The sequence below is a fragment of the Chrysoperla carnea genome, chromosome X (genome assembly GCF_905475395.1).
Source record: "Chrysoperla carnea chromosome X, inChrCarn1.1, whole genome shotgun sequence".
Lineage (NCBI taxonomy): Eukaryota > Metazoa > Arthropoda > Insecta > Neuroptera > Chrysopidae > Chrysoperla > Chrysoperla carnea.
Genome location: NC_058342.1, coordinates 29,059,349 through 29,070,805, shown reverse-complemented (window position 1 = coordinate 29,070,805; position 11,457 = coordinate 29,059,349). Strand labels below are relative to the sequence as shown.

Below are 11,457 nucleotides of genomic sequence, written 5' to 3'. Positions count from 1 at the left end.
CAAGTTTGTAAATCTTAGAAATGTTGATGCTACCAACAAAATTTTGGTATAGGTGTTCATAAATTCATCTAATTAGTCCATTTCCGTTTGTCCGTCATTCCGCGAGCCCGTTAACTCAAAAATGAAAAACACATTACATTAAATTGTTAATATCCCGGAAACAAATTTTTGAATTAAAATTTTTATATGACACAAAAATCTAAAATATCCTTACTCGGTTCCAAAAGTTCAGATTTGACAGTTGATTTAAAAAAATTAGACCAGATTTTTGCCTGTCAAAATGGATTTCCTCATTCTTTGGGGTTATTAGAATATGAATGCAAACTTAGCTAGCAGTTCTCATATTTTACACGAAAAAATGAAAATTCCTTCCAGCGTCTAGTCTAAAACAACTAATGAAACGTAAAATTTAATAATGTGCTGATTAAAAAAAATCACCGTAGTCAATTTGAGCTGCAGTTTTTCATTTGTATATATAAACGAAGCGATTTTCTTGTAATATCATCCGCTATTCATCAACGAAGATTACAATTATTTTAATCAATTCGAACTTTTTTACAAAAAATCAATTTTCCAACAATGATTTCTCAAGTATTCTTCTGTTTATCGTGCTTGGCCGCCGTATTGGTAAGTTTCTTTTCCATCATTGTTTATTTCAATTATACTTTCAATCGTTTGCCTTGAATTTTTGAATTTTTGGCTTCAAATTTCGAAGATCTAATAGTTTTCCTAGAAAGGGCTATCGATTTTAAAAGGGATATGTTCTCCTCAATTTTTTTGCTATCACTCGCAGTTTAGAACATGAAGGTTATAAAGAAGGAGAACGAGAAGGAGAAGGAGAATATGGGCAAAATAAGTGAGGCGCTGCGATCGCTAAGTTGTATCAATAAAAGCGGGCTGTTGTGCGCTAATTTGAAATGATATATCAATTTGTACATTATGCAACTAACTTCATCTACTTGTACTCATAAACAGCTAACTTCGCAGATACTACTTAATGATGACAGCGCGGCTGGTGGCTGAAAAATGAACTATAAATTCTACAAATTTTCAGGGACAGACGCGCTAATGCTTTAACACGTAGCGATCGTTCTCCTTCTTTATAACCTTCATGGTTTAGAAATTCAGATATGCATAGAAAGAAATAAATCTCGTTTTGAAAATGAGATCATAATTATATATAATTAAAGATATACAATTGATGATATGTATTTCGAATTCTTGGTAAATTTTCAACTTTATCGGAAATTAACTTCGTAACATATTTTATAGATGTCTACGAAAAAATGTTTCAAACAAAAGTTGTTTATTTTTTTATAAAGAACATTTTTACTTTTAAACTTTTATTCTAAATATTTGTCTGACTTAGCTCTCTTTGTTAGGTAAAGGGTATTTTCGATTTTGGCAAAATCTACCCAGAAAACATTTAATATCAAATAAATTATATTTTCAGGCGAACCCATACCCACAATATGGTGCTGCTTATGGACAAGCTAACGCAGCAGGAGACGCCAACGTGAATTCTCAAGCAAACTCTCAACAAAATGCCAATGCAAACGAAAATGCCAATGCGAATGCTAATGTCAACGCTAATGTCAACTCTAACGTTGCAGCAAACAGCAACGCTCAAGCATCGGCACAAGACATTGCATTAATCAACTCAATCTTCGGTGGAACCGGTCTCTTAAGGAGTCCAGTCTTCTTCCGAAGAAGTTTATCTGGATCAATCGCTAACGGCAACGCTGCTGCCAACGGTAATGCAAACGCTAACCAAAATGCAAATGCTAACCAAAATGCCAACGCTAACGTAAATGCCAACGTAAATGGTAATGCTGTATCGAATGTCAACAACCAAGCAGTACTTGCCGCTTTAGGACTCGGAAGTGGTTTGGGAAGTGGAAGTGGTGTAGGAAGTTCATATGTACCATCTTATCCAGGTACCTCTGCCTATGGTTCCGCTGATACTTATGGCGTAGCTGGTCTTGGTGGTGCTTTTGGTCAATCACCTGGCCTTGCTGGATTATCCGGCCTTGGAGGTGCTTATAGTCAATCATCTGGCCTTGCTGGAGTATCCGGTCTTGGTGGTGCTTATGGTCAATCATCTGGCCTTGCTGGAGTATCCGGTCTTGGTGGTGCTTATGGTCAATCATCTAGCCTTGCTGGCGTATCCGGTCTTGGTGGTTTAGGCAGTGTATCCGGTGTTGCCAATAGTCTCGCTGGAGCCGGAGTATTAGGAAGAGGGGGATTATGCTACTAATTTATTTGTAATTTAGAAAAATTATTAATTAATTTCTTTGTTGTGGATGCGGATCATTTGAACAAGCACAGAATAAAATTATCAACGCACATGCACTGGGAGACTAAAAATTTTTATCCGTGTTTTTTTTAAGCACGGCGATCAGTTATAATGGAGAGTACACTGTATTATTCACTCCCAAAAATATTTTAGGTCTCCAAACAAAACCAAAAAAACTTTTTTTTTATATTGACTGAAAATGGTTACTGTTATTTGATATCGAATTGCCAACATCTCGGCGTATTTTGTATTCCAATGTTATAGCCATATCACAATAAAGCACTCAGCTGAAAATCACTAAAAAAAAAATTTATTTATTTCTGAAAAACAACAAATTCCTATCCTAATTCCATCCAATCTTCTACTTCGAATAAATGAGATATTTGGTTCCATTCTCCAGTTAAAATAAACACAAAGTTGGTATTTTAGAGAAAGAATTCAACATTTTTATGAAACGAACGCATGGTATATATATATCAGCAGAAAAACTAAGATCACCGGCCAAAAGAGTAACCCAAAATTAGTGAGTTTCAAAAAAAGTCCATACAAATTGGATAATATTTGGCTGTGTTATCCAAAAATCGATTTTTTGAACTTTGTGACGTCATCAAAATCCAAAAAATTTTAATTTTCTCTATCACCTCCCAATTATATCCAATTTTGATAAATCAAGTATGTAACCCAACTAAATTTGGGTCATACTTTTCAAATTTCTGGTCAAATTCAACCACACTGTAATAGGTTTCAAGAATGTGTGGTCCTGGTCCCGACTTTTAGCACAAAGGTTAATTGTAGCAAAAAACTAACATCGCAGATGAAAAGAGTATCACAAAATTAGAAGGTTTCAAAAAAAAATTCCATACAAATTGAATATGTGGCTGTGTTATCCAAAAACCGATTTTTTGCACTTGTACCGATGTGCAATTTACGGTCCCAGCAAATCGACAATTGGTTATTAGATGTGTATTTTCTTTAAATTCTGATACGAGCAAATGAGGATAAATGAGAAAAAGTCTCATTTCTCAGTTTTACTAGAATGAAGAGTCTATCCATAAAAGTTTTATTTTCATTCGAAAACTTATAACAAAAATGTTTCACATAAGAAGTACCAATAACTTTTATGCACGTAGTTTTGATGACTTTGATCCTATAGGGGATCGTTTTCTGAAAATATTCGCCATCTAAAAATTTCATGTTTCGTCCTTTTTTATATTTTAAATTATTTTCGGACGATAAAACAGCCGTATCTAACAGCCTTTCTTTTAGTGCACATTTTCTAAGCTAATGTGCCAATATATACTTTACATAGATCGAATATTTCATAAATTTTTAGTATGCCATCTATTGTATCATTAATGAACAAAAATCCATAAATGTCACTAATCTTAAAAGCCATCTGGTTTGTTAAAATTGAAGTAAAATTCAAATATCAACATAATTTTTTTTTAAATATTAGAATCTTCTTTTTACTAAAATGTTTATATTTTAATTTTAAAAATAATAAATAATATAATATGTGAGCTTATAATAAATTATTTTTTGATAAAAGAATTAATTTTTAGGGTAATATTTTTTTTGTGGTCATTACCCTAAACATTTAAAATATAGCATGATGTCATATGTATGCAATGACTTTTAAATGGAATTTTAGGCCTAACCTTTAAAATACTTTTTTTGCTCTCATAAAATTTTTCGTCAACATATTATATATATATTTTATTTGAAATTAATCAAAGGTAAATAAATAAAATAAATCGTGATAATTAATTCATTAGATGATTCATTTATAAAGTTCATTTTGTTTTTCGATTCATTGTACACAAATTCTATAATATGATATTTCGAATAAGGTTTGATTCAATACAATTTTAGCAAATATATCGGGTTATTTGGATATTAGCCATGGAATCTGGCAAGGTATTTGTCGTTTCCCTGTTTCATATGTTTTTCCTCTGTGTGTGTGTTTAACCCCCTTTTTTGAAGTATAAAAATTATGGTAATATTTTTGATTCTTTTTTTTGTACTAATAAACGGCTTCCTTCTCTTTTGTAGGTAACATATGTTGTCTAGATCTTAAATGTTACCATTTTTTCTTATGAAATTATGTAATATATGTTGAAATTTCTAAGCATGATGATATAATCTTTTTGGATTTATGGATTTTACAAAATTTTTGTGGATATAAAACTTTTCAAGTAATTTTTTGGTCACGGGTAAATGCATGTACAAGCTTTGTGGTTGCTTTTCAATTATTTGTTTAATAAATGGTGAAGGATTTGGGTTTTTTTAAATCGAAAAAGGAATGTTAATACTTTTTTCTGGGTAGTTATCTAGAAGTGTGGCTTTTTAAATTTTGATAAAAATCATAATTATAGTCTCGGGTCTCTTATCGAAATCTAGAATTCAAATTTGGTAATTTTCGATCAGTTTTATGTATGGGCAAGCTTATTTGGGTCGAGTGGTTATCGAGCCTGGTTTGGGCTGAATTGGTTTTTACCCCTCGTAGAATTGTCGTATTTTCTAATCCGACAAGTGCTTTTTTTTGCTAAATAGTGAATTTCTTAACGGGAAAGGGAACACAATTACCAAATAATAATTTTTTAATATCTCGAAAACTAAGAAAAATATTGAAAAATTTTCTTTTTACGTCGTATTTCCTCGAGTGACAATCTGTCGTCAAAGTATGGCACCGTATCAAGAGATTTATGCGGGGTGGCAATCAACTTGAAAAACATTAAAAATCTGGAAGTATCAGATTCTTTTCAGGGAAAATTATTAACTAGACCAGGTTTTTATACTTTCACTTGAAAAACATTAAAAATCTGGAAATGTCAGATTCTTTTCAGGGAAAATTATTAACTAGACCAGATTTTTATACTTTCATTTCAGACCGATTCGTTCGTCACTCCATGCATCGTAAAGGTTTACCATTTTGGGTAACATTATGACTTGTCGGTTTGCGACGGACGTTTGGCATTCGACATTAGGACTTTCAATAAAAAATTTCGTGCATGTACTGAACGAAATGATGACAAGTCGACTATATATTGTTGGGTAGAAACTATGGAAAATAGCACCATTTCTAGAAAATTACCCTTTTCCATATAATATTTAACGGATGTGTCATTTTTTATTTCGGTATGTAAACGTTGAATAATTGAAAAAACACAACCGATAACCGATTTCTGTACATGAGGTTTTTTTATTGGACTAGTTTTTGAATACAACATCAATCAAACAGTCACTTTTGGGCATTGAATGGTCTTTCATGAATCTCGTGTGGATTCTCGGATCCCCAAATGAGTCAATTTTGTTTATTTAGGCCTCCTCAGTCATCACAATTTGCTTAAGAAAGTTAAGTTCAGTGTAAACCGTTCAAGCGAATGTTTGGTAACGATCCAACCAGTTCATTGGAACGTTTTGGTCGTGATAAATGGCATGTAGACGATCTCCCACTGTCTCGTGCTCAACAAAATATGACACCAAACAATGAATAGTGTTATGAGACCACGCCTGTTGGCCACGGTTTGCGCATGCAGTTAGTACAGCTGAACGTTAAATTGTTTCGGTTTCAAAAGTATGTCTAATCAAATCAATCGGTTGACAAATAAAAAAGTTATTCAATGTTTACACCGACATAAAGAAGCGGACCCCGTAAATATAGATATCGTATTAAGGGGGATATTAATTGCTTCTGAATCGAAACATTGTAAAATCCATAGTGTTGAGTCCGACCGAAACTCTACTCTGGCAAGCTACTTTTATAAAACTTATTAATTCCCAAGTAGTTTGAATTTAAAAACGTTGATTTTCGGCTAGATTCTAACTTTCCCTTTTCAAAATTTATATTTAGAGATTGTTTATAAAGTACGTAATAGCGTTACAAAATGATTTCAACGATCACAAAACTCATTTAAAGTAATTTCACTTTGGGAGAGATTTCAGGAAATATCGCTAAAACTACCCTATCAATTGGCAAATAGATTTGAGTTTTGTTGGTTTTATAGTTGAGAAGAGTCTCTACTCTACACTGTCAATTGAACTTCCGCCACTTGTAGGGCCTGTATGGAGAACGATGGAATCTCTATACATGTTATTTGCACCTGCAGGGTGTAAGATTTAGAATGTTCTGGTCCGAAACCTTGGATCCATCCATTCTGAGAGAAATTTCGGTGAAAAACCCGGGGGAATCTGCTTAAAATAGTATCTCTTATAAGACGTTTCGCTTTCGGGTGACAGGTTGTTCTCAAAGAGGACACAGAGCTTGCCCGAAACAAAAATGGTTGTTATTTTTTCGATTTTAAAGGTAATTTTCACCTAAAAAATACAAAAATCGGATATATTTTGAAGATTTGAAGAATACTTTTTGAAATATTATTCAAAATTTCATACAAAGATCGATTCCCCAGATCAATTCCATGCAGTATTTTATACAACTCAAAAAAAAAAAAAATGTTTGGGCCCTTTTGCTTTTGAAAATCCAAAAACCAATACAAAAATTATTTCTACCCGACGATATTACTGGAATAACAATGCATACCTCTAGTGAAAAAATCTTTGGCTATCGTCTGTTGTCATATTATAATAAAAAATATGACAACGACCGGAGGGGGATTTAATAAATTTCGCGTTACGTATTTTATGAGCAATCTCTAACTAAAACTTTCATTATCCCCAAAAAAAATAATAATTTTTTTTTATATTTTCTCATTTTTAGAAAAAAAATTTACAAAATAATACCGAAAATGAACAATGTGTAGAAAATAACGCACAAGGAAAATTATCAAATAGTATACGCCGTCAATTACGCCGTAAACGTGCCAAAGATCGTTTACGTAATCCAGAAACATCGAATGAAATACAAACAATTGAATTTGTTCCAACAAAAGTTGCTCCTAAAATAATAGGCGTTCAACCGAAAGCTCAACCAGTAAACGATTCTTTTGATTTCACACAATTATTGGGTAAAAAACATGATCCAAATTTAGAAAAGCGAGAACGAGGTGATTCCCTTGTAATATCATCGAAATTAACCAAGAAAATCGAACGAAAACGTACATCTAGAATACGTAGATATAAAAAAGATAATGCGGATTTGGTAAACAATTCGAATGATATTCCATTCCCAGCCGCTACCACTCACAATAATTGCTCCCACAATCGTGTGGATGTACGGTTGCCGTTAGTAGGTAACGAAAATTTACATTATTGTTCATATTCGGGACATCACGAAGAAGAAGAAAAACCATCTGGTGGAAACAAACGCAACGAATTATTCGTAAATAAATTGGAACAACACGTAATTCGACATATATTAGATGCAAAAAAACAGACCATACGTATTAAAACCGAAGACGAAATTAACGCTACTAAAATGAGTGAGAAACCGGTTAAAGATCGTGCAACTATTTTAGCGGAGCGAGAAGCGAAAAAACTAGCAAAAAAATCGAAAAAGACTACAGAACCCATTAAAGCAGCACCAATAAAACTAGCTCAAAATGAATCACCTCAGTTTGTCGATACACCTGATTTTGCTCGTGGAATACCCACAAAAACCGTTTCCAAAAATGAAATAGTATCTCCTCCAATTGTGGATAAGAGTCCCAAAGATGAAATAAAATGTGAACCACAGAAAAAGGAAGCTCGTCGTAAATCGTCAGTTAAAACTCAAGGTGATAGCCCAACTTCACCAACTGCACCTGTAGAAGTTAAAAAAGTACCGCCACCAACGGTTGCAAAGCAAGTAAGTTCAGAGGGAAAATCACCAGCTATTAAGCTGGAAAATTTGACTGATGATTGTAAGCAAAGTTTGGAGAATAATGATGAGGGTAAAAGTAAGGCAGAACTTCGTGCTGAAAGACGTGCTAAACAGGAGGCTCAACGTGCCGCCAAAGCTGCTGCGGTAAGTTTAAATAGATATACTTATAACAAGTATAAACATATTGAATTGTTTAAAAGCCCTGCATATATTAAAATCTATCTGTTAATTGGCTGAAAATCTTCTTTTTTTTGTCTGGGGGGCTGAAAGAATAGAAGTCTGTAGAAACTCCATTTACATTTCTACGTAGCTTCTGATTTCAAAATCGAATTTTCATTGGATAGTTTATTCAAAATTATTATTGTTTCGTTTTAGGCTGTAAAGAAAGTTCCAGAAACACCACATAAATCAAAAACCACAACTGCCCAAGAAAAGAAACCAACAGAAACTGCGACTCCATTAAAATCCACCATAAAAAAATCAACAATATCTCCATTACAACACAAAGCACAAATCTTATTCAATCATTTATACATCGATCGAGATCAACGTACTGCGCATGTATCTGATACGGATGGCATTCATCCGGCAATGATCCGTACCGGTATCCAATATCAAAAAGGTGTAATATTTGGATCGAATGCTCGTTGTGTCGCCATGTTAGTTGCAATTAAAGATATGGTCAAAGATTTTAAAACACCGACTCAAGCTGAATATGGACGGAGTTTAGAGATCACGTTAAAGAAATGTGTGCAATATTTACATTCATGTCGACCGATTTCTGTATCCATGACAAATGCGTTACGATTTTTTAAGTATCAGTTAACGTTGTTGCCGAATAATGTTAGTGATGATCAAGCGTCGAATATTTTAACGGATGCGATTAATACGTATATTAAAGAACAAATTGAAATGGCTGGGCAAGCGATTAGTATAACGGTTCAACCGAAAATTATTAATGGTGATACGATTTTAACATATGGATGGTAAGTTATTATCACTTTTTACTTCAATGAATTTAAAATTTTCATGAGCTTCTGTTTTTTTCAGTTCCTCGTTAATTAAACATATCTTATTGGATGCACATCGAAGCGGTAAAACTTTCCGAGTCGTGGTCGTTGATAGCCGTCCATTTTTAGAGGGTAAAGAAATGTTACGTCATTTGGTAGCAGCTGGTATTAAATGTACATACGTTTTAATTGCAACAACTAGTTTCATTATGGCATCCGTTAGTAAAGTATTACTCGGTGCGCATGCATTACTTGCCAACGGAAATGTGATGTCACGTACTGGTACCGCTCAAGTTGCACTTATGGCAAAAGCTCATAATGTACCTGTTTTGGTATGTTGTGAAACGTATAAATTCTGTGAACGAGTCCAAACAGATTCATTTGTTTATAATGAAATTGGTAGGTACATTTTGCATTTTTACTATTCGCTTCGTGCATGAGTTTTATTTCAGGAAGTTACCATAGTAACGACACCCTACTTTATTAATATAATTGTATGGATGGACATATTAATCTATGGATAGCATATAAGATTACAAATTACAAATAAACAATTGAAAATTAATCATAACAGCCTCCTTTATTGTCAAAATTATCCATCGGAAGCACTCGCGTCGATCTGATTCTCTCTACCATGACTACGCACAGGGTCAATAAAGGTTGAATTACACACAAACATATTTTTAAGAGGCGTTCTAATTTAGAATTGCGTAAAAAACACTTTTTCCTCCCTGGCTTTCATTACAGTTAGTTCACCTGCTTCAACTCCTACAATCAAACACAAGTCTGATGATTTTCTCCGAAAAGTTAGTGATTGTAACCATAATTCGCGAATGCATAATTTAGCAAATTTTGAAAAATGACCATTTTTTGAAGCGTCATATCTCGATAACGAATTGATGTACAAACATGTTTGAATAATTGTAAGAAATCGAAACGAAACATTCTCCAAAAAAATTATGGGAAGTTATTGAAGGGAAATCGGAGAGAAATCCAAATTTTTTCAGTTTTCTCTCCCCTCCGCTTTTCACACAATCCTCGAGCTTCTTAAAATGTTAATTAACCATCCCTGACCAACATCCCAAAGTTTTTTTAACTTCGGACCTTTTGTTGTAACAACTAATAGAGTAAATTGTTTAAATATATTGTATAAACTGAGAATATATCATGAAAATGTTTACTAATTATTTTATATTTCTTTTGTTTACAGCGGATCCAGATCGATTATTGATCAATAAAACTGATGAAACACCCGATAGTGATCAATTATCAACCGTGATACCGTTAAGTTTAACATACGACGTAACACCATCCGATTTAGTAACAGCCGTTGTAACCGAATTAGCTATTTTACCATGTACTAGTGTTCCGGTTATTTTACGAATAAAACCAACAGACAGTAGTTATTAATCAATTCATTTAGACAATTATTAACAAATTTTCTATAAAATCAACTCACGCATCTTGATTGAAAATGAAAGTACGAAAGAGGAATACTTAAACAATTATTATTAGAATGGTTTACTTAAACATGGCTTCCATTTTCTATTTTATTTCTTTGGAACTAATTGAATTGAGATGGAATTATCCATTCTTAAAATTCTCCAGACTTTGAAATTATTTAGAAAATGTTACTCACACTCTATCAATAAAAAATTTTCACGTTTATATCGAAAAATGATTTTATGTTAGAACCACCTTAAATATCTCTTTCAAGAAGAATTAATGTTCAATATTCCTCATAAATTAATGGCGGCGTCAAGTATCGATATATATAAAATAAAATTTCAAATGTAATTCAAATTTTGATGTAATTTAGAAATAATAGGTTAGGTTAGATGGTTAATCTAATCTAACCTAGAAATGATAATATCGAAAATACTCAAAACATATGTTAATTTTTTGGGTTCAAATAACGGATTTAATGCCATAGTATTCGAATTAAATTATATTTTATTTCAAGGATTGTGGTATTTAATCTGTTATTTGAATAAGGATCGGATTAACCACTAGGCGGCGTAGGCAACTGCCTAGCGATGAAAGAGTAAATCAAATCAAGAGTAAATAAGAAAAAAAAGATCCCCACTCAACGGGAAGAGCTCCAAGTTGATTTACGAAGGCTAGAAAAAACTGGACCATCTGATTTTTGTATGCGGGTGAGAATTGCATTGCCCAGGGACCTCGGGCAATGATTAATCCGGCACTCGAAAGCAATCAAAATTTAATTATTGAGAATTATATTTGAAGTTTGCTAAATTAATTGTTTTTTTCATTAAAAATATATTAATTAATCATTGTTTTTAATTAATTATATTGTTTTTTTTTTAATTGAATACACATAATAAATTATTTACAATATTCAATTGGTTTTATTTTTTATAATTCATCTTCTT

The 11,457-nt window shown here is 32.7% G+C and overlaps 2 protein-coding genes across 3 annotated transcripts; both read left to right on the top strand.

The window, feature by feature from the left end:
* Positions 1-503: 503 nt before the first annotated feature.
* On the top strand, positions 504-2,605 carry LOC123302547 (circumsporozoite protein-like). Of its 2 annotated transcripts, XM_044885517.1 has the most exons (3): positions 504-627; positions 1,454-1,988; positions 2,037-2,605. In XM_044885517.1, exons 1-3 carry the CDS (start codon positions 580-582, stop codon positions 2,255-2,257), a joined length of 804 nt encoding a protein of 267 aa, XP_044741452.1. In that variant the 5' UTR covers positions 504-579; the 3' UTR covers positions 2,258-2,605. The 2 variants fall into 2 exon arrangements, with proteins under 2 accessions (XP_044741452.1, XP_044741451.1); XM_044885516.1 differs by having other exon boundaries at positions 1,454-2,605.
* Positions 2,606-4,129: 1,524 nt separating this feature from the next.
* Positions 4,130-11,106, top strand: LOC123302252 (translation initiation factor eIF-2B subunit delta). Its single transcript, XM_044885109.1, has 5 exons — positions 4,130-4,213; positions 7,014-8,198; positions 8,430-9,040; positions 9,105-9,463; positions 10,275-11,106. Exons 1-5 carry the CDS (start codon positions 4,199-4,201, stop codon positions 10,472-10,474), a joined length of 2,370 nt encoding a protein of 789 aa, XP_044741044.1. The 5' UTR covers positions 4,130-4,198; the 3' UTR covers positions 10,475-11,106.
* Positions 11,107-11,457: the final 351 nt, after the last annotated feature.

Excerpts from the sequence above, each read along its gene's own strand:
- LOC123302547 (XM_044885516.1), top strand. The coding sequence starts at position 580 with ATGATTTCTCAAGTATTCTTCTGTTTATCGTGCTTGGCCGCCGTATTG. Across the intron at positions 628-1,453 it reads CGTGCTTGGCCGCCGTATTG|GCGAACCCATACCCACAATA; the intron begins GTAAGTTTCTTT and ends TTATATTTTCAG.
- LOC123302252 (XM_044885109.1), top strand. Across the intron at positions 8,199-8,429 it reads GTGCCGCCAAAGCTGCTGCG|GCTGTAAAGAAAGTTCCAGA; the intron begins GTAAGTTTAAAT and ends GTTTCGTTTTAG. Across the intron at positions 9,464-10,274 it reads ATTTGTTTATAATGAAATTG|CGGATCCAGATCGATTATTG; the intron begins GTAGGTACATTT and ends TTTTGTTTACAG.